Source organism: Leucoraja erinacea, unplaced genomic scaffold, assembly GCF_028641065.1.
Source record: "Leucoraja erinacea ecotype New England unplaced genomic scaffold, Leri_hhj_1 Leri_368S, whole genome shotgun sequence".
Lineage (NCBI taxonomy): Eukaryota > Metazoa > Chordata > Chondrichthyes > Rajiformes > Rajidae > Leucoraja > Leucoraja erinaceus.
This window is the reverse complement of record NW_026576269.1, coordinates 104,075-130,965: the sequence shown is the minus strand read 5'-3', so window position 1 is coordinate 130,965 and position 26,891 is coordinate 104,075. Positions and strand designations below refer to the sequence as shown.

Below are 26,891 nucleotides of genomic sequence, written 5' to 3'. Positions count from 1 at the left end.
TCTGGAGAGAAGGCATCCCTTCTCTCCAGACATGCTGCCTGTGCCACTGAGCATGTCTGGAGAGAAGGAATCTTCTACTTTCAATTTAAACCAGCATCTGCTGTTCTTTCCTAGCCACAAGAGCTATATTTAACTATCTCTTGAATATATCCAGTGAATTGGCCTCCACTGCCTTCTGTGACAGCGAATTCCATAGATTCACAACTCTCTGGGTGAAAAAGTTTTTCCTCATCTCAGTTCTAAATGGACTACCACTTAGTCTCACACTGTGACACCTGTCACTGGACCCCCCCAACATCGGGAACATTTTTCCAGCATCTAGCCTTTTTCCAACCACGGCCTGTTCCCTTTATCATTGTTATTTTTTTGCATATCTTTCATTCATTTGTTTTATATCTCCCTCTATCACCATCTATATCTCTCGTTTCCCTTTCATAGAAACATAGAAAATCGGTGCATGAGTAGGCCATTCGGCCCTTCGAGCCAGCACCGCCATTCGATATGATCATGGCTGATCATCCAACTCAGTATCCCATCCCTGCCTTTTCTCCATACCCCCTGATCCCTTTAGCCACAAGGGCCCCATCTAACTCCCTCTTAAATATAGCCAATGATCTGGCCTCAACTACCTTCTGTGGCAGAGAATTCCACAGATTCACCACTCTCTGTGTAAAAAATGATCTTCTCATCTCGGTCGTAAAAGACTTCCCTCTTATCCTTAAACTGTGACCCATAGTTCTGGACCTCCCCAACACCGGAAACAATCTTCCTGCATCTAGCCTGTCCAACCCTTAAGAATTTTGTAAGACAAGGCAGTAAGTACCACAGGTTCCACAATCTCGAGCAAAACTAAAGGGTGCTGGATGAACTCAGTGGGACAGGCAGAATCTGTAAAAATCAAATGGAAATGGGGGAGGGGAAAGGAGCAGGGTGATGGGAGAAATCATAGTGTCATAGAGTGATACCGCGTGGAAGCCCAACTTGCCCACACCGACCAACATGTCCCAGGTACACTTGTCCTACCTGCCTGCGCTTGGTCCATATCCCTCTCAACCTGTCCTATCCATGTACCTGTCTAATTCTTTCTTAAACGTCGGCATAGTCCCAGCCTCAAATGCAACATGCGGCAGCTTGTTCCATACATCCACCACCCTTTGTGTGAAAAAGTTACCCCTCAGATTCCTATTAAATCTTTTCCACTTCACCTTGAAACCATGTCCTCTGGTCTGCGATTCCCCTACTCTGGGCAAGAGACTCTGTTCATCCACCCGATCTATTCCTCTCATGATTTTATACACATCTGTAAGATCAATACACCTCTAGAAGATCAGATGTGCACACAGATTTTGCCGGGGGGTGGAAAGGGGAAAGAGAGGGAGGGATGGGCTGGGGAGATGACTGGAAATTTGAGTGATCACATTTCTGTCATCATCCCCCACCCTTCCCCAGTCACCCTGCTCCTTTCCCCTCTTCCACACGCTCATCTCCCATCTCCAAGACCCCCATTTCACGGTTACCCCCGCCCCCCCCCCCCCCCATCCCGCCCCACCCCTCCCACTCATCCGCCCTCCCCCCACCATCTGGCCTCCTCTTCTTCTCCTCTTCTGACATCATTTTGTCTCATTTTCACCTCTAGTCATTGTCACTTTTTCCATCCACCCACTGATCATCCCCTCACCTGTATCCACCTATCACTTGGCGGGAGTAACTATGACTCTCTTAAGTGAGAGTCTCTGGCAAAGTTACAGTAGCTGAGGACGCCTTTTCGTGTTCTCCCGTCCTCAGTGAGTCGTGCCTCCACGTGGCCCCGCTGGAAACGACGTTATTTCGACGGCTAAAACGACTTGGAAAGCAACACGAGATGGAGACCGATCTGCGGAGATCGGAGCCTGCGCAGACACGGGATGCAACGCAAACAAAAAATATGGCTGTCAATCCCAAAAGATTGGGTCTATCCGGATGGGACTTGTCCCGGACAAACACGGTCCCTGCAAATGAGCCACCAGCAGCGAGTCATTGCGTAAAGTGCATAAACTGCACTCAAGCCAGATCATTACCTGCGGGACCTGTGCTAACATCCTCTTCCATCCAAACCAGCGAAGAGGAGTTGAGACAACTGAGATTACCACCTGAAACTATGCCTTGCTGGTACCCAGTTCGGCTAGCCAGAGCCAGGAGGATCGGGAAAACAGCAAGTGGAGCCAAAGCGGATGCGTACACGTCAAGGCCAGGATCACAGTGAAACCATCCAAACTCAGACCGGCTAATCAAGATCTCAGGAAAAGGAAAAAAAACCCCAAAAAACACAGCAGTTGATGTAATTACGGGTTAACATACTAGCCGGACGGCGTGACAGCTCAGTTCCGTCACCCTTACGGTGGTGACTTCCAAAGCTTGGTGAACAAGAGCAGTCCTATTCATACTGACATCCAAGATCAAGTCAGCTCTAAGACATCATAGATCGAGTCAGCCCCCAACCACCTAGAACCGGGCCCTCCTTGGACCTGTGGATTCTCGCTGGAATGACCAACGTGGACGAGCCACGCAAAAACTCGAAATATACACTCATTTAATGGGACCTGTCCCAAGATTGTTCTCAAATAGACACAAAAAGCTGGAGTGGACTCACGTCGCAGCGGCCTCTGCAATCCGTCTGTCTTTTTATTATTTTCTGTCTCGTTTCAATGTAGTTTTTTGTTTTTTTGAAGGGGTATGTGTGTGTGTGTGGGGGGGGTGGGGGGGGGGGGACTTTAAAATCTCCCCCCTGCACGGGAGACCCGGCCTTTTCTTTGTCGGGTCTCCGTTGTCGTTGGGGCTGAGCAACGTGGAGCGGCCTCCAGCAGGAATGACCTGGGGCTCCAGTCGCGGAGCTGCGGACTTTACTCACCATCACGAAGCTGGCCGAGTCCGGAGCGGTGGTGGCCCGCGGCTGTGACCCGACCCCCGGAGATTCGGAGGCTCCAACCGCAGGTCGGGTAGACAGGAACACCGGGAGCCCGCGGGTCCCTGCTGGGAGACCGCTTTTCGGGGCTTCCGCAACGGCGACTTCTCCCGCCCGAGTTGCGGGGTTGAAGATTACTTGGAGCGGGGCCTTACATCATCGCGCTGTTTGGAATGGCCGCGGGACTTTGCTAGCGCCCGCCGGGGGCTCCAACACCAAGACCAGGAGCGTGGCCTTACATCACCCGGCGCAGCGTTTATGGCCGCGGGACAACTACCATCGCCCGCCGGGGGCTTTGACTCTGACATCGGGGGGAGGAGGGGATTGCAGGGGAGAGATGCATTTTTGCCTTCCATCACAGCGAGGAGGAGATGCGAGGATGGATGTCTGTGTAAATTGTGTTGTGTCTTGGGTCTTTTTCTTTTTGTACGTATGGCTGCAGAAACAACATTTCGTTTGGACCTCAACGAGGTTCAAATGACAAATAAAATTGTATTGTATTGTATTGTATCTCTGGAGAGCGGGAATGGGCAGACATTTCGTGTCGATGCTGCCCGACCCGCTGAGTTCCTCGTTTTACTGACAAGTGTCCACTCCCGACAGCGGACAGCCGCAACGCGCGGGCCGAGTGGCCTCTCTCTCTGTATCTGCCAGCAGCCGCAGCGATCCCGCTGCCTTGCAGTCAGAGGGCCGCTTCCCCCGCGGTGTCCCGGTCACGTCTGCACAATGGGCGCCGGCTGCAGGCTGTGGGGAAACCCCACCGAATCAAGTGGCCCGCTGGGCTGGAGGAGAGAGGGGGAGGCGGCGGTGCAGGCGAGGGGTGGGGAGTGGAAAGTGTAAGGGAGGAAGGAAGACGGGAAGCCGGTGCCCTGGGAAAGTGAGAGGGGGGTCGTGTGGAGAGGGACGGGGGAGAGGGGCGGGAGAAGCGGGGAGAGAGGTGGGAGAAGCGGGGAGAGAGGTGCGAGAAGCGGGGAGAGAGGCGGGAGAAGCGGGGAGTGAGGCGGGGAGAGGGGCGGGAGAGCGGAGGGGGGGGAGAGGGGCGGGGAGAGAGGCGGGGAGAGAGGGAAGCGGGGAGTGAGGGGGAGAAGCGGGGAGTGAGGGGGCGGGAGGGGGGCGGGAGAGAGGCGGGGGAGAAGCGGGGAGAGAGATGGGGGGGCGGAGGGAGAGCGAGGAGAGGGGAGAGCGGGGGGCGGGGAAGCGAGAGGCGGAGAGATGGGGAGAGGGGCGGGGGAGAGGCGGGAGAGGGGCGGGGGAGAGACGGGGGAGGGGCGGGGAGAGGGCGGGGAGAGAGGCGGGGAGAGAGGCGGGGAGTGAGGCGGGGAGAGAGGCGGGGAGAGAGAGGGGGGGAGAGAGGCGGGGAGAGGGACGGGGAGGGGGGAGAGAGGCGGGGGGGGAGAGAGGCGGGGGAGAAGGCGGGAGAGGGCGGGGGGGGGAGGCGGGGAGAGAGGCGGGGAGAGAGAGGGGGGGGAGAGAGAGGCGGGGAGAGGGGGAGGGGGGAGAGGGCGGGGAGAGAGGGAGCGGGGAGAGGGGCGGGGAGAGAGAGGGGAGAGGGACGGGGAGAGTGACGGGGAGAGGCGGGGAGAGTGACGGGAGGTGAGGGGCGGGGAGAGGTTGCGAGGGACGGGGGCGGATGAGTCAGGGATGCGGGCGATGTGTCAGTGGGGGAAGGGGAGAGAGAGAGATAGGAGGTGAGAAAGAGAGGAGATGACACACAGCTGGGTGGCAGTGCGAACTGTGAGGAGGATGCTACGAGGATGAAGGGTGACTAGGACAGATTGGGTGAGTGGGCAGATGCAGTTTAATGTTTAACTGATCCCTTCCTCATGTGAGATTAGTTGTGAGCGGCCAGGACACTGAACACTCAACACTTGCAGCCAAATGACATTCATTCCACGAGACGGCAGCGCGCGCAGTGGAAAACTACCCAATCCATTCACCTCTTGATCCCATGAACTTCAGCCTCCGGCGCTCCAATTAATTACTGCAGGGCGTCAGCAGTTTCAGCGATTGGGAATGCGTTTTGAACCAGGAAGTGGAGGTTAAAATGGCTGCGAAAGACCCGGTCGAGAGTTTAACCGAGGAGGCAGTTTGTCCCATCTGCCTGGATTTCTTCACCGATCCGGTGTCACTGGAGTGTGGCCACTACTTCTGCCGCTCCTGTATCACACTGAGTTGGGTCAGGGAGGGGAGAAACCCCTGCCCGGAATGTAGAGAGGAGTTTACAGACCGCACCCTCAGGGTTAGCCGGGCCTTGGCGAGACTGTCTGAGAAAGCTCGAACACTGAGCCTGAATCGGACAGAGAAGGAAAGTAAACTTCAGTGCGAGAAACATCAGGAAGAACTGAAGTTGTTTTGTGAAACCGACAAGAAGCTGATCTGTGTGATTTGTGCAGCTGGGCGGGAACACAAGTCTCACAGGTTCATGCCGGTAGATGAAGCTGTTGAAATCTACAAGGTAAAAACAAACCGATTCTGATCACATTATTGTGTCATGTTTTGTTTATTTTCTGACATTTTTTGTTCTCTGATCTGAAACCCAACCCCAGGAACAGGTGAAATCTGCCTTCGAATCTCTCTCTGAAAAGGAATCAGACATCCAGGAAATGGAGCAGGAACAGAAAGAGAGCATTTCTGGAGTTCAGGTTTGTACTGCCTATTTAATGTTCTTTTGTGGATTTCATCCCTGTAATGTGTGCAATAATTTGGCACCACTGCATAGGAATGTTACAAAATTATGAGATTTAAAAAATTCAGCCTGTAAGTTATCCCATCAGATAAAGCATAAAAAGAACGCTAATTTGATACCTAATTCACTTTCATATCTTCAGTATTAAAAAAAAAAGTTATGGCCATTTTCATGCTCGGAAATTAACATCTTGTTCCCTATTGCTTTTCCATTGACTTAACACAAAAGCTGTGATCGAGGACAGTCAAACGTAGAAAATAGGTGCAGGAGTAGGCCATTCGGCCCTTCGAGCCTGCACCACCATTCAATATGATCATGGCTGATCATCCAACTCAGTATCCCAAACCCTGCCTTCTCTCCATACCCCCTGATCCCTTTAGCCACAAGGGCCAAATCTAACTCCCTCTTAAATATAGCCAATGAACTGGCCTCAACTACATTCTGTGGCAGTTGATTTACATAAATGTACATAAAAGACCATAACTTTCTTAAAAATTAATAATAATAATAATAATTATAATAATAATAATATATTTTATTGTCATTGCACGTCAGTGCAACGAGATTTAGTATGCAGCTTCCAACCGATGTCAAAAAATAAAATAAATAAACTGTGTGACGTGGCCATCCGAGGGAGCCAGTCCAGGGGGGTGGGGGCACTAAGCAGGGCCGGTTCAGAGCCGCTATAGCTCTGGGAATGAAGCTGTTTCTGAGTGGAGGTTCGGGCGTAGAAGGCCTTGTAACTTCTGCCGGAAGGAAGTAGTTCGAACAGTCAGTTACAAGGGTGTGAGGAGTCTTTATGGATGCTGATGGCCTTCCTGAGGCATCGTGTGTGGCAGATGCCCTCCAAGGCTGGTAGCTCTGTCCCAATAATCCTCTGCGCTCTGTGGACGACGCACTGAAGAGCTCTCCTCTCCGCCTCCGTGCAGCTGAGATACCACACAGAGATGCCATACGTTAATATGCTCTCTGTGGTGCAGCGGTAGATTATTGTCAGCAGCTGTTGGGGCAGACCAGTCTTTTTTAATGTTCTCAGGAAGAACAGTCGTTGCTGTGCCTTCTTGACCGGCGCAGCGGAGTTGGTGGAACATGTGAGGTCCTCTGAAATGTGAGTGCCCAGAAACTTAAAGCTGGACACTCTCTCCACACTGTCCCCGTAAATGGAGATTGGGACGTATTCTCCATTATGGGACCTCCTGAAGTCAATAATCAGCTCCTTGGTCTTGGAGGTGTTTAGTGACAAGTTGTTACGTGCGCACCAGTCCGCCAGTTTCTGCACCTCCGCTCTGTATTTTGTTTCATCACCGTTGGTGATCAGCCCAATCACTGTTGTGTCGTCTGCAAACTTCACGATGATGTTGGTGTCGAATGCAGGAACACAGTCGTGAGTGAAGAGGGAGTAGAGCATGGGGCTTAGTATACAACCCTGTGGTGTGCCCGTGCTCAGGGTGATAGTGGAGGACAGGTGCGGGCCCAGTCTCACTGCCTGCGGTCGCTCCGTCAGAAAGTTCAGGATCCAATCGCATATCGGCGAGCAGAGACCTAGCTGGTGGAGTTTGGTGGTGAGCTTGGTGGGGGTGACCGTATTGATTGCAGAGCTATAGTCTATGAAGAGCATCCTCACGTACATGCCCTGTCTGTCCAGGTGAGTCAGGACAGTGTGAAGAGCCAGAGAGATGGCATCCTCTGTCGATCTATTTGCCCTGTATGCAAATTGATGAGAGTCCAGTGAGGCAGGGATGCTGGATTTGATGTGGGAGAGGACCAGCCTTTCGGAGCACTTCATTGGGATTGGAGTTAGGGCAACCGGGCGGTAGTCATTCAGGTTGGTGACTTTAGACTTTTTCGGCACCGGCACTATGGTGGCTGTTTTCAGGCACTTGGGGACCGTTGCCGGAGATAGAGACAGATTAAAGATTCTCGTGAATACCTCCGCCAGCTGTACAGCACAGTCCTTTAGTACCCTTCCCTGGACTCCATCCGGGCCTGCAGCCTTGTGTGGATTGATCCTACGCAGAGCGCACTGTACCTCCTGAGTGCTCAGTGATAAGGCCTGTCCCTCCGCCATGGCCGGGGTTATTCCACTCCTGGTGGTGTTGCCAGTTTCGAAGCGGGCAAAGAAGGTGTTTAGTTCGTTGGCCAGTGTGATATCACCGTGGGGGCAGGCGGGGCTGCTCTTGTAGTTAGTGATGTCTCTGACACCCTGCCACATGCTTCTGGTGTCCGTGGTATTGAAGTGGTCTTCCACCCTTTGCCTGTGGATGTCTTTGGCCTTTTTATACCTTTGTTCTGGTTTGACCTGGGCTCACTGTAGGCAGAAGTAAGAGAACTGAATGACATTTTCAGTTATTATAGATTGAAGGATTCTGAAACAAATGATCCATCATAGGGAGAGTACAGAGGAGATTTACTAGAATGTTGCCTGGGTTTCAACAACTAATTTACAGAGATAGGTTGAATATGTTAGGTCTTTATTCTCTGGAGCGCAGAAGGTTAAGGGGGGACCTGATAGAGGTCTTTAAAATGATGAGAGGGATAGACAGACTTGATGTGGACAAGCTTTTCCCTTTGAGAATAGGGAAGATTCAAACAAGAGGACATGACTTCAGAATTAAGGGACAGAGTTTAGGGGTAATATGAGGGGGAACTTCTTTACTCAGAGAGTGGTAGCGGTGTGGAATGAGCTTCCAGTGGAAGTGGTGGAGGCAGGTTCATTGGTATCATTTAAAAATAAATTGGATAGGCATATGGATGAGAAGGGAATGGAGGGTTATGGTATGAGTGCAGGCAGGTGGGACTAAGGGAAAAAAAATTTGTTCGGCACGGACTTGTAGGGCCGAGATGGCCTGTTTCCGTGCTGTAATTGTTATATGGTTATATGGTTATATCTTACTTGGATGGCCTAAAATTAAAGTATATAATTAGTTAATTACCTAATTACGTAGCTAAATACAAAATTAATCGTTGTGACGGAAATAGTAATAAACACCCAGACTGCCTTGAAAATTCAAAAATGTGATATTCTCGAGATCAGAATATTATTGTAATGTTAAAACAAATTGTCAATACCCTCCAAAAAATTAATATGCATCAGTGTCATCAAATCAATTAAATTCAATTACTAGATCTAAACATCTATCTAAAAATAATTGTTTAAATAGCCAAAATATCCAAATAACAAACTGATTCCATTCACACAAGAATTCACAATATAACATGATTTTTAAATCTCACTTTGTCATGAAATTCTATGCCAAATGGAAGGAATTGATTGTTTAATTTCCATAAATTTAACTCTGTTGGATGTAACACTGCAGCAGACAAGGGGCGTTTTGCACAGACATTTGTTGCAAATCCAGAAACATCCACTCTCAAGATAATCAAAATCATTATTTTATGCACAATGATGTCATAAGCACATCTAAATGTTCTATATTTAGTGTTATTGTCTATCCATGATCAATATTTTCATACTAAATATTTCACTCAATCTTTACCGTGGAAGTTTTCCGATATTTAGTAGGAAAATATTGATCATGGATAGACAATAACACAAATTACAGATGATTTGGATCTTATGACATGATTGTGCAAACAAATGAATTTGATTATCTTGAAATTAGTTGTTTCTGGATTGTGATCGATTGGCATGTGGTCGCTGCCGTGATTTAAGCCCCGATTGGCAGGCAAGGCATGGCCGATATTACATCGGGGCCTAAATGAAATTCAGATATTTTGCATCATCTGATTACAATGAAACCACACCAGAAAACAAGATAAGATGGGAAATAGACGACATACCTTTTGTTTTGTCCCGCACTTGCGATCCGTGATGTTGAAGGTGTTAGAAGTCACGTTTAACTTCAATCCAATGTTGCATTCGCCTAGCAACCTTTTTTTTCAAAAACGGGAGCGGGAACGCAGATCGATTTTTCTTCATCAGCTCGAGGTCCAAGCAAATTCCTCTCCGACAACCAATACAAACCTGCATTTTCATCCCGCCCCCAACAGCCTCCGGAATCGCACGCCCAGGCAGTGGGCAGCTCTGCAGCACCACTGATGGTAGGGTTTTGTAACAACACTACACAATAGAGCTCAGTGGTCGAGGGGCAGTACACTTGGGAGGGGTTGAGCAGCCAAGGACTTTGCTCCCTGGAGAGCAGCAGCCTGAAGAATGGTCTGTGGCAGCCGTTTAATATCATGAAACGGGGGAGAGGGGCAGGAGATGGCAGGTTTTATGGTAGGTCTTTTACCCTTAGTAGGGGGGTCGAGAATGTGAGGGTGTAGATTTTAGATGAGAGGGAAAAGATTTAAAATGAACATGAAGGACAACTTTGGTAGTGCGTTCATGGAACGAGGTAGTTGCGTCGGGTACCGTAACCACATTTAAAAGATATTCGAACAGATGCGGACAGGTGGAAATAGCGCAGATGGGGCGTCTTAGTCAGTATCTAACACCCTTGCTGTGTGACTCTATGAAGTCTGTCATTCTAAGTGGTGCTGCTGTCTGCTAGTTCTTGCGACCTGGTTCTGTTCACTGAGGGTTACTGGACACATGAAGTGGAATAAGTTGCAGGGAATTGTACCGGGGAAATGGGATTGATATGATTGTACATTACATAAACCAGATATTTTAGAAATATGAAGACGAGTTCTTGAATTGCCACGGTAATGAAGGGAGCGGATTATATACAAGTAAATTGAATGAATGTGGATACGTACAGAGCCCAGCATAGACATGTTGGGCCGAAGGGCATATTTCTGCACTGCAGAACTCGACATTGATTAGCCAAATGTCACATTCCATGTCATGAGGACACACAGCAAAGTGACATAATATATTGATTCTCATCTTTCATCTGACAGGAAGAGTCACACAGCCTTCAGTCACAGGTCACATCCCAGTTTGCTGAACTGCACCACATACTCACTGAGAAAGAGCAGCGCTTACTCGGAGATATCCGGGAAGAAGAGGCGAAGATTGTGAAAACAATGGAGAAAAATCTTCAAGAGATTCAAGAGAATTTAAATTCCATTCAGGAGGAACTCTCAAAGTTACAGGAACAGATAGACCACAAGGACGGCGTGATATTTCTGAAGGTGAGGGGTTACACCATGGTTTGGCGAAGTGAAAGTGCACAGTCACAAAGTGGTGGGTTAAATTTCGGAAATAAATGCATCATTTACCAGTAATTCAGAACCGTGTCAAAGTTCCATCTGTTCCATCTACTCACACATCCAACAACAATGCTCCAAATTCCAGGAATCCTCATGTATTTATCCCACTTCAATTTAAATTTGTCTGCAATATTGTCTTCAGGCCGTCCGCTGAGTTCCACGTTCTCTTTCCTGCTGCACTTGTGGAATTTATTAAAGGCCATCATACATTTCAGGTTTTAATTTTCTTCTCCCCACAAGTAGTGATAACATCTCCAATCCCCACACATTTAACTCTGCCGCTGATCTTAAAATATTCCATCCCATTATCTCTGACACCTTCTCCAGATTAAATCACACGACCTGCCCGCTTATTCGTAAATTGCATACTCGCAGTTATTTTCATCCACGTTCTTCCCCCGCGTTCGATGTCTCTACGACAATATCCACGTTCTGTCTGTGTGACGGCGTTAAAGAGTTGGGAAATGGGAATTATCAGAGTGTTTTTTCTGTGAGCAATTTTGTGAAATAACCGCCGTCGGGATCATGACGATCCATCTCAGTCCATTGAGATTTGTGTTTTATTTATTTCAGGAAGAAGCTGGTCGCAAGAGCAGGTAGGATATGCTTTTGATTGAAACAATGTATGTTTTTATAGTACACCTCAAAAAAACCCAGCTCGTGCTCAGTTACTAACTAGCATTAAAATATTTTCAGGGTTATTGATGAAACTAAAACAATGTTGGTGGTAGATGGCGCGTTGCCCATTGAAAAGTTTGATCGCACCTTTTTCTACAACATGGCATTGAGAGAAACATCTAATATCATCAACCAAGGTAAAACTAATACCCTTTCCACTGTTCTTTTTAAGACATCTTCATGCAATACTTGTATGTGAAGATAAATGGTATTAATGGACTCTGGGGGAAGCATCACAGAGACAGAGAGCAAAGTTTGTTTGCACTTGAACAAATCCTTGTTCCAGAGTGGTAGACAAAAATGCTGGAGAAACTCAGAGGGTGATGCAGCATCGAAGGAGCGAAGGAAATAGGCGACGTTTCGGGTCGAGACCCTTCTTCAGTCTCGACCCGAAACGTCGCCTATTTCCTTCGCTCCATGGATGCTGCCTCACCCGCTAAGTTTCTCCAGCATTTTTGTCCACCTTCGATTTTCCAGCATCTGCAGTTCCTTCTTAAACAATTGTTCCTGGGTGAATGAGTTTGCTGTGCTGGGTGAAATTGCGTGGACCAGGCTTGTGTACTCGAGAGTTCAGGTGTATTAGACAAGATCTCAGTGAAACACAACGTCCTTACAGGGCTCAGTGGGCTGGATGCAGGGAGGTTGTTTCCCCTGTCTGAGGGGTCTGGAGCCAGCGGAAACCCTCTCAGAACGTGGGCTGGACCATTTAGGACAGAGACAAGGAGACATTACTGCACGTAGAGACTGGGCAACCTTTGGAATTCCCTGCACCAGTGGCTGTGGATAATCAGTCATTCAGTGCTCTTGAATGGTTGTACATTACAGAGTCAGGCCCTTCGGCCCATTACATGCTTATCCACATTTGTTCCCTGCCGCACACATCCCATTAGCCCACATTAGAACCGTATTATTCCACACGTCGTTTGCTAATGCCTCTTAGATGTAATGATTACATTCCACTCCTGTTCCGTGTGATCACGGCAACTCCGCCCCACATCACTACATCATCTTTAACCTCCTCCATTCACCACTCGCATCCCTCCCCTCATCTTCCAATCTGTCCCTCTCTCGCCATCTACTGGCAAGATATATGAATACCCGCCATATTTCTCCATCCCCACTCGCAATTTCTAGTTCATCCTCACTTTCCGCACTCGTTCTCCTCGGCCGCACGTCCCGTTCCCGATAACCCGCGGAATTCCCCCTCTTCTGCCCGGTTGAGAAACTGTGGGAAAGATATGTGTTGTCCACGCGATGTCGTTGGGGTGAAACTGCGGGCAAGGTTTCAGTTGTCCGCCCGCCTGTGACTGAGGCCGAGCGGCTTCTCCCCCGGTCCCGGGGCCGCGCTGCCCGAGTCTCCTCCCGACCCCCGGGGACTCTCTGATTCTCTGCTTCTCCCCCCAGTCTCCGTCACCCTGAATGTGGAAACAGCGCATCCGCTGCTCGAGGTGTCTGAGGATCGGAAGAGAGTGAGATGGACATGGACCCAGAGGAGTCTCCGTGACACCGGGAAGAAGTTTACAGTCTGGCCATGTGTGGTGGGATCGGAGGGATTCACATCGGGGAGACATTACTGGGAGGTGGAGGTGGCGGGAAGTCGGGTCTGGAGTCTGGGAGTCGCCACAGAGTCTGTGGAGAGGAAGAGACGAGTCCCACTGACCCCGGAGACTGGAGTCTGGAGCATCGAGCGGTGGGGTGACAAGTTTAAAGCACTCACCTCCCCTCCATCCCCTCTCCCCGCCCGTCCCATCCCCGGGAGGGTGGGAGTTTATCTCAGTTACGAGTCCGGGACAGTTTCATTTTACGACGCGGACACCAAGTCCCATCTTTACACCTTCACTGGGAATAAATTCACGGAGAAACTTTATCCTTTCTTCGGGACTTCGGCGTTAAGCTTGGAGACTCGGGTTGGAAATTGGCTGAGAATCTGCTCCGGTCCCGCTCCGGGTGTGTAAAAGGGTCGGGTCCCGGGACCGGCGTCAGGAGCGGGGCTCAGGGGCTGTGGGGCTGAAACCCGGAGGACAACAGGTCGGTGCTGAACGGCTCTCATTTAAACCCCAAATTCCGCGTCGTGAAACCCCAGTGAGCGTGGAAATAAAACCAGGGGGAATGTAAATGTGGGAAGAGTGAAATAAACAGCAACTGAAATCAGAGCTGTCTGTCTGTCTGTCGATCCGTTCATTTCAACGCGTTAACTGCGTCACTTCTTGGTTCCGCCACTAGATGGCAGCAAAGCCACGTGGTGCGACCACAGACCAGCTGTAACTTTGAGAAGTAACTTTGACAATTGCAGAAACAGCGGAAATCTGATTTAATAAGTGACTTTTGTGACCTGTTACCACACCTGCGGCCCAAGCATGACTTAAAGGGTTTTATTGTGAATAAAAGCAGAAATTGCCCCAAATGCTCAGCAGGTCATGCAGCATCTGCACGGTGAAACAAACCTTAAATTTCAGATCTAATACTGATGACGAATGGTGTCTCCATTTGGATTTTCAGCATCTGTGTTTTGTTTTAGTTTTCCAGTTGAATGGGTGATTGGAATGTGAAACTGCCAACAAAAAAACAGAAAACGTTGTGGGCATTCAGCAGGTTGGGCAATATACAGTGTCTGGAAAGGGTTAATATTTCTGAGGTACTGTGGAGCTGCGGGTGGAGCCGCTGTCTCACAGGGCCAGAGACCAGGGTTCGATGTGCTGTCTGTTCGGAGTTTGCGCGTTCTCCCCGTGACCACGTGGGTTTCCTCCAGGTGCCCCGGGTTTCTCCCACATCCAAAAGACATGTGGGTTTGTTGGTTAATTGTCCTTTGTAAATTTTCTTTGTGTGTAGGGAGAGCTGCGACATTTAGCACAGTGCCATCTGCTTATAATGTGCATTGGAACAGTGGGCTGTGGCTCAGACTGAACCACGCCTAGACTATTGCAATGTTCTTGATGTATTCTGTGCCAAATCATGCCATGGGACGTGGAGGTGTTTCTAGAAAATACTACACTAAGTGGGACCCGTTGGGTCCCGGCCTCACACGGGGGGGCTGGATACCCAACACAATATTCCACCTCTGCAGCAATTCCAATATTTCAGAAGTGATAAATCTGGCTGTATTTTTTTTAATAAATCGCCCATGGTTCTCAAATGGGTTTTTACGTACAAAATGAAAATGCATCTGAAGAAAAATTTACAGCCAGATTTATCACTTCTGAGAATTTTTAGATACCAAAGGAATCAAGAAAAAACACGAATAATGCCTTACTGTTGATGAAATGCAGTGAGCAAACACGATAATTCCAATATTTTCAATTACGATATCTGCACAACCAATCTTTACCAAGCACTTTAGCTGCTGTTGTCCCTTCAATTCTCGCTTCTCTTTACCTACATTTCATTTCACGTTTGGAATTCTAATGTTGGGTACATGTCTCTCACACTTACCCCAACTTCCACAATTTATTTCAGAGCACAAATTCAACATTTTGGCGGTTTTTAACAGATAAGAAAGTACGCGTTTCTTGCATTAATAACATATACTGGAAGTGACGGATGTCTTCAGATGGTTTGAGCGGCTCCGTGCGTCAAGTCCTATTACCTTGTGACCTTACGTGCAACCCCCTATTCACACACACACACACTCACGCAAACACACATATATATTCTCACACACATATATATATTCACACACATACATATTCACACATACACACATATATATTCACATACATATTCACACACACACACATTCACTCGCGCACACACACTGACACACACACACATAATCACACACACACATATACACACACACACACACACACACACACACACACACACACACACACACACACACGTCTCTGTACAGTTCTTGCCTGCCTGCCAGTCCATTGAGGCCTCTCTCTCTCTGTGTCTCTTTCGCGCGCTTTGTCGCTACCGGCGCCATTGCCAGCAGCTTCAACGATAGTTTGTGGAGGCGGTGGGGGGGGGTTACATAATCGGCTCTAAACTGTGCACATATAGATAGACAAATATACAAATGCTTTTTATTTTCAATTCACAATTAAAACACAATATAGATAGACAAATATATAAATGCAAATGATTTTTATTTTCAATTCACAGTTCAAACACAATATATTTAGTAGACAAATATACAAACTCTTTCCAACAAAATGCCAAGAAACCTCAGAGCATGGTGAATAACATACGTATCAATTGGCTGAAAAAGCACTCACCTGGGAGCAGAGCTACAGCTCAGAGAGCCGTGACCCTTTCACTTTGAGGCCGGCAAGAAAGTGAGTTGAAGCGGGACGCTTCCAGGTTTTATAGCCCCTCCCTCCACTGCCGCCAGCGGGGGCAGCAGAGAGAATGGGGATGATGTAAAAACATTAATATATCGGTCATATTTCATCGAGGGGAAAAATCCTCGGCACACATGCGGCAGAGGGGGGCTGTGAGGGAGGTGGCCAAAAATGACGGCTGTGGGTGGCGGCGGTCTCACCACAGATCGGGAAAAGCGGTCAAGAACTGAGTTTTAGTAATATAGACTAGACTAAGTCGTTGGATCCCGGCATCACACGGGAGGGCTGGATACCTAACACAATATTCCACCTCTCCACCAATTCCAACATTGCTGGCCAGTGGGAGGGGGGCACTTTCTGTTGCGCTACTATGAGTGTTGTGGGCCGACGGTACTGATTTCCAGTGGGCTAGTATGAAGTTTGTGGGCCGAATGGATTTTTGGGCTGGCAGCTCAGTCACTGAGGCCTGGCAGTACAATCACTCGGACCTGGCTGGCTGACGGCTGAGAAACTGCCAGAAATAGTGCCCAAAACAGGTGACAGACAGTAAGAGAGAGGAGGAGAGGGTGGACTGAATGGATTATTGGGGCTGGCAGTTCACAAACTCACGGTCCGTGGGCTGGCAGTGCAGTCACTCACGCCTGGTACGCTGGCAGTTCACTCAGTCATCCCACCTACCTTCACCCCCCCCCCCCCCCCCCCACTCTGCTCCTTGCCATTTCCCTCCCACCAACACATTCAGTGCATCTCTAAACAACCACCCATGCACTCTTAGTGGCTCTCCCACAGCGCAGCCGTTCCTGCCTATTAGGTTCTATTGTGATGAAGAATACACAGCATTAAAAATGCAAAAAGGTTTTATTAAAGTTTAAAATGTGAATGACTTAAAATATAAGAACAATTTAAATTTTAAAAATGAGATTTATTAAGTTTTTACTTGTTGTGTCTTGTTGCGTCTTGTTGTGTTCTGCTGCTCACTGCCTCTAAATGATTATTTCCTGTTGATAAAAAGATACAATTTTAATATAAAGTCAGCGGTCAAATTTTAAGAAGGAAAATCTGAGAATATCTCAGAGTTCATCATTCAACGAAGCACGCTATTAATAACAACATTATTGGGCGATGTTCCATCCTTCAGGCAACCTTTGACATTTCCCTTCATATTTCTGTTGAGCTAGAATGTTGGGCCACATGTACTTGTTTCCAGAGGGCTAGTATGGAATTTGTGGGCGGAATGGATTTTTGGGCTGGCAGCTCAGTCACTGAGGCCTGTACTGGCAAGGGGAGGGGGGGGGTGGGGGGGGTGGGGGGGGGGGGGGGGGGGGGGGGAGGGGCACCAAAATGCTTAGTGTTGCTGAAGACATCTGGAAGGGTTCTGTCCACAACTTCAAAGCATTCTCTCCCAATCATTCATCCCAAACAATGACTTTCACTTGCCTCGTGAAATGTGCCGTTTACGAGTTCCTCTCGATGTTGCACAATGTATCCTCGGCCAGTTGGATGGGTATCTTGCATCGAGAATGTGTAGTTCTTCCACCAGGCAGAAATGTAGCTGCTATCCCAGAGGATACTACAGCAATAGCCACATCACCTTGACCTCTAACATTTCCTGACATGATGTTGAAAAAGCAGCCTAAAGACAATTTCAGTTGTTAATGAACACTGAAGATTTTGCGCAAAACATTTTATGAGGTGTGGGCTGTCGGGGTGGGGTGGGGGGTGGTAAACATCGTGCAGCCAAGGGAGGAGCACAGCTTCAGGTGGGGGCTCTCGTGAGCTGATGAGAAATGGGGTGGGGGGGGGGAGGAGACTCATGTCCCTTAGACTGACTGACTCACACGGCTTGTGGACTGACTGATGCCCGACTTCTGGAGTCATGTCCGACTTTTGTAAACTGAAAACGGTAACATCTACATTGAGGAACAGCTTCTTCCTGACAGCCATCACGCAAATAAGCTCTGAACTACGAAATACTATATTATTTCACACACACATATATATTCAGATGTACTTACACACATATGCACACACACTCACACGCACACACACATATTCACTCACACACATATTCACACTCACATATACATATATACACACGCACATATTCTCGCACACACATTTACTCACACATATACACACACACCCGCACATATTCACACACATACACACGCACACATAATCACAGACATATTCACACACACACACATATTCACACACACATACGCACACATATTCACACACAACTACATATTCACACACACATACGCACACATATTCACACACACATATTCACACACACAGTCACACACATATATTCACACACACATAGTCACACGCACAGTCACACACATATATTCACACACACGCACATATATAGTCACACACACACACACACACACACACACACACACACACACACACACACACACACACACACACACACTCACACTCACACAGGGAGGTTTCACGGCAGTCGGGTCACCAAATGGATTACACGCAATGTGCTGTAGGTAGACACTTACCATTGTTTCCAACTCCATCTTCCAGGGAGATGCTAACCGCGTTCGTGGTCTTTGTATTGTACACTGACAATGACAATTAAAGTTGAATCTGAACGTAACGGGCCCGTTAAAACCCGCCGAAAATGCACACACACACATATATATATATTCACACACACACACACACATATATTCCCACACATATATATTCACACACACATATATATATATGCACACACTCACACATATATATATTCTCACACACACACATTCACACGCACACAAACACATTCACACAACACCAAAATACACTGTGTAAAACGAATATTCAAATCCTGCTATAAAGTCTTTTGCTAAAACAAAATGCTGCTTTTAAATGACGTCCAACAAACACAGACTTACCATAGAGAAAGCAGCCGAATATTTGAACGAATCTTCAAATCCTGCTGTAGTGTGTGGCTGAAACACAATGCTGTAACAAACAAACACACACTTACCATAGACAAAGTAGCAGTAGAACCTGCTGTAGTGTGTGGCTGAAACACAATGCTGTGGTCTGTGGCTCAAACCCAATGCTGAAGTCTGTGGCTGAAACACAATGCTGTAACAAACAAACGCTTACCAGTTCTGTGGAATTGTTCAACAGCTCGTGCAACTCCGTGGCTTCAGCAGGCAGCGCCATCTTGCCTCCGACCGGAAATGGCATAATCGCCGCCATCTTGCCTCCGGCCGGAAATAACGTCATCGCCACCATCTTACCGATCACTGGAAATGACGTCATCGACGTCATCTTGCAACCGCCAAAATCACAAAATGAGCGCCAATTTTAAATTGAAACACAGTTCTGGTCAAATAAAACACTTTATTCGTGCTTTATCCGCCTGAAAACGGTTGCAACAAATCCATTTCATTTCCATTAACATTTCAAAGACAATACAGACATCAAGCTTTAGTCACCTGAAATCGGTTGCATCCATTTTAAAACCCAAGAGAAACAAATTTGCAAACGCTTTCTATCAAATGCATTTTATTTTCAATACACATTCATTTCAAAGACAATATAGATAGACACATTTACAAATGCATTTCATGTTCAATACACATTCATTTCAAAGACAATATGGACAAATTTGCAAACTCTTTCCAACAAAATGCCAAGAAACTGCATTCCATGGTGAATGGTGAACAACATACATATCAATTGACTGAAAAAGCACATGGAGGGCACTCACCTTGGCGTAGAGCTGCAGCTCAGAGAGCCGTGACCCTTTCACTTCGTGGTCCGGCAGAAAATGATTGAAGCAGGCCACTTCCGCGTTATATAGTCCCTCCCTCCCCCCTGCTGCCAACGGGGGCAGTAGAGAGAATGGGGAATTTTGTAAAAACATTAATATCTCTGTCATATTTCATCGACGGGAAAAATCCTCGGCACACATGCGGGGGCTCTGAGCGAGGTGGCCAAAAATGATGGTCGTAGGTGGCGGCGTTCTCTCGGAAATCGCAGCACAGATCGCCAAAATCGGTCAAGAACAGAGTTTTAGTAATATAAATAACGATTTTTAATAATGGTATCGAATTAGCGATTCGCATACGGCAGTGCCTTGGTTGCGAATTCTTATAAAAAGTTATGTATTTTTATTTTGTTTTGCACTATATTTAACAGTCGCTTCAAACGTTTTCACATTCTCCGCAACATTAAATATTTGTATTATCCACACACGTTGCTTCATATATTATTGTTTTCATAGCTATATTAGAAGATATACGTCACAACCTCTTGGTGTAACGAACAACCAATTACCATGAGGTGCCGTGTTTTTATTGCTCCTGAAAGATGTTTCATGTGTTGTCGATAGTATGTCGTGAAACATCCGTGTACAGGTTGCTAATTTAGCAGTGATGTGCAGCATGAAACAAACAGCCTAATTAATGGGACAGTGACCCTCGAGAATTTTCTGAAGTATAAGTAACAGTTATATTTGAAATCACAATATTTGTGTGCCCGTCGAACTGACGAGAAAACTATCTTCGCACGCGATATGAGACAGTCGGTTATCCTGCAGACGGAGAGTATTTGCAATCCTATTCTTGCAATCATTGGAGTTCCTGGTAAGTGAGCCAGATAATAATAATAATAATAATAATTTTATTTATAGAGCACTTTAAAAACAAACATAGCTGCAACAAAGTGCTGTACATCACTAATCATTGACAAAAAAGTTAATACACACCAAAAATAACAATCAAAAGAAATAGTAGGAAAAGACATGTAAAATAAAGAAACATCAAAAACACCACAAACAGAAGCAAAGCCTCAGGCATGGTCAAAAGCCAGGGAGTACAAATGCGTTTTAACACTGGATTTGAAGATGGACAGTGAGGGGGCCTGTCTGATGTGCAGCGGCAGGGTGTTCCAGAGTGCCGGAGCAGCAACAGAGAAGGCTCTATCCCCTCTGAGCCTCCGACTAGACCTCGGTACCTCCAGGAGCAGCTGACCAGCTGACCTGAGGGACCGGGCAGGAGTGTATGGGTGGAGCAGCTCAGAGAGGTAAGGCGGGGCGAGCCCATTCAGAGATTTAAAAACAAATAACAGTAACTTAAAATGAACCCGAAAGTGCACCGGGAGCCAGTGTAGGGAGGCCAGAATTGGCGATATGTGCTCCCTCTTTCGAGTCCCTGTTAAAAGGCGAGCAGCAGCATTCTGAACCAACTGGAGACGAGCCAGTGAAGAACGAGCAACACCAAAATAGAGCGCGTTACAGTAATCCAGCCTAGATGTAATAAAGGCATGGATTACTGTCTCAAAATGCTGCCGCTCGAGAATGGGCTTCACCTTCGCCAGCTTCCTTAGGTGAAAGAAGCTGGACTTAACCACCGCGCATATTTGGCGATCTAATTTAAAGTCACTGTCCATCCTAAAACCCAGGTTCACAACTGTTGGCTTCACGTACCTTGACAATGGACCTAAATCAACAAATGGAGGTTCACGGCAGCCATTGGGATCAAATAAAATCACCTCTGTCTTCTTTTCATTAAATCCAAGAAAGTTTAGGGCCAACCAGGACTTAATGTCATCAAAACAAGACAGAAGCGATTTTACAGAAAAGGCATCTTCCCCCCTCAGCGGCAAATAAAGCTGGGTATCATCTGCATAACAGTGGAAGGAGATGCCATGTTTTCTAAGGATGGAACCCAGAGGAAGTATGTACAGCGAGAAAAGCAGGGGCCCCAGAATCGAACCCTGTGGAACCCCATATGACAGGGGAGCAGAAGATGATTCAAACCCAGCAAGGCTAACACACATGGTTCTGCCCGCCAAATAGGACCTGAACCATCCCAGGGCACTGTCGCAGATGCCCACTAACTGCTGTAGCCGAGATAATAAGATATTATGGTCCACCGTATCAAAGGCGGCAGACAAGTCCAGCAGGACAAGAACCACACAATCCCCAGAATCATTAGCCAGGAGGATATCGTTAAAAACCCTTAGCAATGCTGACTCCGTGCTGTGCATGGTTTTAAATCCAGACTGGAAGATCTCCCGAATATCATGCTCCTCCAGGAATAGTTTTAGCTGAGCATAAACAACTCTCTCCAGTAATTTAGAAATAAAAGGCAATTTCGAGATGGGTCTAAAAATTGGCCAGAACAGATTGATCCAGGCCAGGTTTCTTAAGCAGTGGTTGCACTACCGCATGCTTAAAACTCACGGGGACAACCCCAGAACACAAGCTGCTGTTAATAATGGTAAGAACCGACTGCCCTATACTAGAGAAAACCTCCTTAAAAAGATGTGGAGGGACCGCATCACAAGGAGAACCCGATGGCTTAATATGGGAAACCACATCCTTTAAATACGATATAGTCACAGGCTCAAACTTGTCGAATACCACCAGGCAAGGGACCGAAACAGAAGGGTCAGAGGCAGGTGCTGAAATGCTAGCCCTTAAGGAAACAACCTTATCAACAAAAAAGTGCAGGAAGTCATTACACATTTCAGGTGAAGCTTCCAGACAGACAGGCTGCGGGGCATTTAGAACAGAGTCAATGATTTCAAATAGCACACGAGGGTTGTTACACTTTGACACAATAATTTTAGACAGGTACTCTCTCTTGGCCTTTTTAACACTGTTTTGGTAGTGACGCCAACAGTCCCTGAGAATTTGAAGTGAAACCTGTAGCCTGTCCTTCCTCCACTTTCGCTCAGCTCTACGACACTCCCGTCGTGCTGCACGAGTCACTGCACTGAACCAGGGTTCAGGTTTAGCCCTCGGCTTCAACGATCTAAACGGAGCCACAGAGTCCAGTATAGTCCTGCATGAAGAATGAAACCACGAACTAATCTCCTCCGTACCAAGAGGAGTGGATGCAGAGGGGGCGCAGAGCTGATCGAAAGCAGCAGAGAACTTGCCAGCAGTAAAAGGGCTAAAAGACCAACAGCGCCGAGCAGACACCACAGGCAAAATTGCTTCACAGGAGAAATTGACATCAAACAATACAGGCATATGATCTGAAAACACACAATGGTTTTATCGAAGTGTCTGGACCCCGAATGTCACCCATTCCTTCTCTCCAGAGATGCTGCCTGTCCCGCTGTGTTACTCCAGCATGTTGTGTCTCACAGTGGTTTTATAGATACATATATATTGACATGCTTGACTGAGGATGTTAAACAAGATAGCAAATATTTCCGAAACGATTACAGTTGCTGCCCAAAATGAATGCCAGCAACCTAATACTGTAAAATAATGATTTATTATCGGTACCTTGTCTGAAGTACTGTGTCTGCATCTTGATTGTTGTGGTTTCAACAATCAAGTGAGGATTGCTGGACCTCCTCTGACGGTAAAATTACATGATCACATCTTTCCAATTGCCCATGCAATGTACTAACAGATTTATGAACCGTGATTTTGGGAGTAATTATAATTTTAATCTATTGCCGGACTTATTTATCAGTGGGTGCTATTGCAACAAACGAGGGTAGTTATAAACAACGCAAAATATATATGTTTTAGAACACCCCACCAGAATAAGATAACATGGTGAAGGTGAGTAGCATTTACATTTCAGGAAGATTTAATTTTTTATCCTCTGAAGAAGCCTGTTGTTTTGAGATTGTTCCGCCAGATTTAATCGTCAACAAATATATTTTTTGCTGCTGAGAGTGGATTGAAATGTTGTGGATGTATTGGTAGACTAAGAATGATTGTACAGCGGAGATTGTGGCAATTCCGATGTTTAATGATGGGTCATTGCGTAGCGTGGCACGGCTTTCAAGGAATTCTACATTGTAAGGGACAGAAGGGACATAAGTTTAGGGGTAACATGAGGGGGAACTTCTTTACTCAGAGAGTGGTAGCGGTGTGGAATGAGCTTCCAGTGGTTATATCTTTATTGTCATTTCCTGAGTATTCACATACCCAGAGGAAACAAAAAAACGTTGCTCAACCAATGTCCATTTAGTGTGCATTGAAAATAAATAGAAATAAAAATACATATATCATTCAACTGGCGTTCCGATCGGCAGCGGCACGACAGTGGCTCTGCTGCAGTGTGTCCAGGTTGCTGGTTGGTGCGCGATACTTTGGCAGGGGGCAAAGTCAGTTTAGCAGTCTTATAGCCTGCGGGAAGAAGCTGAGGAGCATCCTGCTGGTTTTGCAGCTAATGCTCCTGTACCTCTTCCCAGATGGCAGGATGGAGAAAATGTGATGCGATGGGTGGTAGGGGTCTTTGATGATGGAGATGTCTCTGCTGATACATCTCTTCCTGTATATGTACAGCAGAAAAGGGAGTGGAGCACCAATAATCCTGCTGGCGGTCCTCACAATCCTGTTTAGTTGGTGCCGTTCGTACGCCTTGCAGCTCCCGAACCAGGAAGTGATGCCGTAGGTCAATGTGCTCTCGATTGTCCCCCTATAAAAAGTCCGTAGGTGTGTAGTGGGGAGACCTGCTCTACGTAGTCTTCGGAGAGGGTGTAGTCGCTGCTGGGCTCTCTTGGCCAGTGCTGTGGTGTTGGCCGTGGACGTCAGGTCATCTGACAGGTGTAGTCCTAGGAACTTCACGCTGCTGACCCTTTCCACATCAGCTCCATCGATGTGCAGAGGTGTATGGGGTTGTTTTCCCGCCCTCCTGAAGTCAACCACCATCTCCTTTGTTTTTCCAACGTTGAGAATGAGGTTGTGGAATTTGCACCATCCTATGAGCAGCTCCACCTCCATCCTGTACGCCGACTCATCATTGTCACTGATGAGACCCACCACTGTTGTGTCATCAGCGAACTTGTTGATGGAGTTGTTGTTGAGTCTAGCAGTGTGTCAGCAGACTAAACAGCAGGGGGCTTAGAACACAGCCTTGGGGTGAGCAGGAAACGCAGAGGCACTACGGCCAATTACCGATGGGAACTTTGCCTGTTTATTCATATTATTTGTCACCATGGGCATGAGGTATATGAGGTAGTTTTAAAATTCTGAGCCAGACCTCAGAACCATATAACAATTACAGCACGGAAACAGGCCATCTCGACCCCTCTAGTCCGTGCCGAACACATAATCTCCCCCAGTCCCATATAACTGCGCTCAGACCATAACCCTCCATTCCCTTCCCATCCATATAACTATCCAATTTATTTTTAAATGATCAAAACGATCCTGCCTCCACCACCTTCACTGGAAGCTCATTCCACACAGCTACCACTCTCTGAGTAAAGAAGTTCCCCCTCATGTTACCCCTAAACTTCAGTCCCTTAATTCTCATGTCATGTCCCCTTGTTTGAATCTTCCCTACTCTCAGTGGGAAAAGCTTTTCCACGTCAACTCTGTCTATCCCTCTCATCATCATTTTAACCTCTATCAAGTCCCCCCTTAACCTTCTGCGCTCCAAAGAATAAAGCCCTAACTTGTTCAACCTTTCTCTGTAACTTAGTTGCTGAAACCCAGGCAACATTCTAGTAAATCTACCACCAAACCGTGGCGTTGCTGTGAAAGGTCCACCTTACAGGGCTGAGCTGACAGATAGTTTGCAAGCAACCCATTAGGACTAACAGTAGCCAGAACGCGAGGTAGCTCATCCTGTTGCGCCGTTATATTTTTACATATTGTAGATCATAAATGGGAATGCAAATCTCTCCCTAAAACACCAACTCGACCATTAAGTTTGCGAGGTTACCACTATTGTCGGTTTGTCCGATCTGAATGATGAAACGGAATACAGGCAAAGTATCGGAAACGTTGTGTCAAGGTGTTGGAACATCAACGTGGCCATGAACCACAATGCGGCGAAACAGTTCCATGTGGACGAATGGAAGCGCAGACGGGATAACACTTGCAAATTACATTTCTAGATATGGTCAACTTTCATGTTCTGTGACATTAATATCACCGGCAAACTAACTTGCTCACTTCACAGAGATGAGGTAATAAGAACGCGCATCAACGTGGTCACTACATTAGATGTCGGAGAACATTCCACGTCCACCAGGAATCTCTGGAAAGTATTCACATGCACTGTAGAATGTATTTCGAAGGATGCACCTCAGACGGATATGATAAAGCCTCAGTTCTTTCCCGCCTGATTTTGGTCTTACAATTTTATTGCATCAACTATTACCTTATGAGTTACATGAATGTCATTGCGCCCAGCTTTTTATGAGAATAAACGAAGATGAACCAATGATAAATAAAGAAGTAATCAAAGTCTACCATGTCGACGCGGTGAAACCATGATGTTTTGCTTCCGCTCTGGGAGTTTCACCGGACATACTAGACATTTTACATAGAAACATAGAAACATAGAAAGTAGGTGCGAGAGTAGACCACCAGGTCCGTCGAGACCGCACCGCCATTCGCTCATGGCTGAACACTAAACAGACACACTTACCCATAAACAGTAGACACAAGACACAGAACACAAGACACTACCCTCCCCCTTATACCGCTATCACCCCTCTCCACCCCAAGAACCTCGTGATCTCCTGGGGGAGGCAAAAAACCGGATAAAAACCCAGGTCCAATTCGGGAAAAAAAAAATCCGGGAAATTCCTCTCCGACCCCAATCCAGGCAATCCAGATTTGACAATATTGTGTTGCATAGAATATCCACATCGCGTTGAAAGCAAGAAACTATTTATAAATAAAATGTTTTGCAAGGAACCATAGGCCAGAACAATTTTCAGCAAGGAGGCTTGTTTGACATTAGATCCCTGGTTCGATGAACAGTCACATTTTTTCCAATCGAACCTGAATCGTTGTAAATGTCCTCGCTCTTGAAAGACAGAATATTATTTCAACTGTGGAGATGATTATTAAGTGTGCACACATACTTACACCCACATATACACCCATCCACACACACACACACACACACACACACACACACACACACACACACACACACACACACACACACACACACACACACACACATACATACACACACACACACACACACATATACACACACACACACACACACACACATACACACACACACACATATACACACACACACACACACACATATACACACACACACACACATGCACGCACGCGCACACACACAGACGCACACTCACACACACACGCACATACACCTAAATATACACGCACATATACCCCCTTCCC

At 47.0% G+C, this 26,891-nt stretch overlaps 1 protein-coding gene and 1 long non-coding RNA gene across 2 annotated transcripts; one reads left to right on the top strand and one right to left on the bottom strand.

Moving 5' to 3' along the window:
* The first annotated feature begins 4,585 nt into the window (after positions 1-4,585).
* On the top strand, positions 4,586-13,630 carry LOC129693613 (E3 ubiquitin-protein ligase TRIM39-like). The gene is made up of 6 exons (XM_055630405.1): positions 4,586-5,396; positions 5,488-5,583; positions 10,494-10,727; positions 11,379-11,401; positions 11,502-11,620; positions 12,888-13,630. Exons 1-6 carry the CDS (start codon positions 4,986-4,988, stop codon positions 13,436-13,438), a joined length of 1,434 nt encoding a protein of 477 aa, XP_055486380.1. The 5' UTR covers positions 4,586-4,985; the 3' UTR covers positions 13,439-13,630.
* A 2,995-nt stretch (positions 13,631-16,625) lies between these two features.
* On the bottom strand, positions 16,626-19,038 carry LOC129693615 (uncharacterized). Its single transcript, XR_008722897.1, has 3 exons — positions 18,893-19,038; positions 18,673-18,742; positions 16,626-16,767 (listed from the first exon to the last, which is right to left on the bottom strand). It is a non-coding gene; the product is annotated as an uncharacterized LOC129693615 (long non-coding RNA).
* Between the last annotated feature and the right edge of the window lie 7,853 nt (positions 19,039-26,891).

Bases quoted from the DNA above. Each gene is read 5' to 3' on its own strand.
- LOC129693613 (XM_055630405.1), top strand. From the start codon at position 4,986: ATGGCTGCGAAAGACCCGGTCGAGAGTTTAACCGAGGAGGCAGTTTGT. The intron at 11,402-11,501 runs GTAGGATATGCT...AAATATTTTCAG, and splicing joins GAAGCTGGTCGCAAGAGCAG to GGTTATTGATGAAACTAAAA. The intron at 11,621-12,887 runs GTAAAACTAATA...TTCTCCCCCCAG, and splicing joins ATCTAATATCATCAACCAAG to TCTCCGTCACCCTGAATGTG.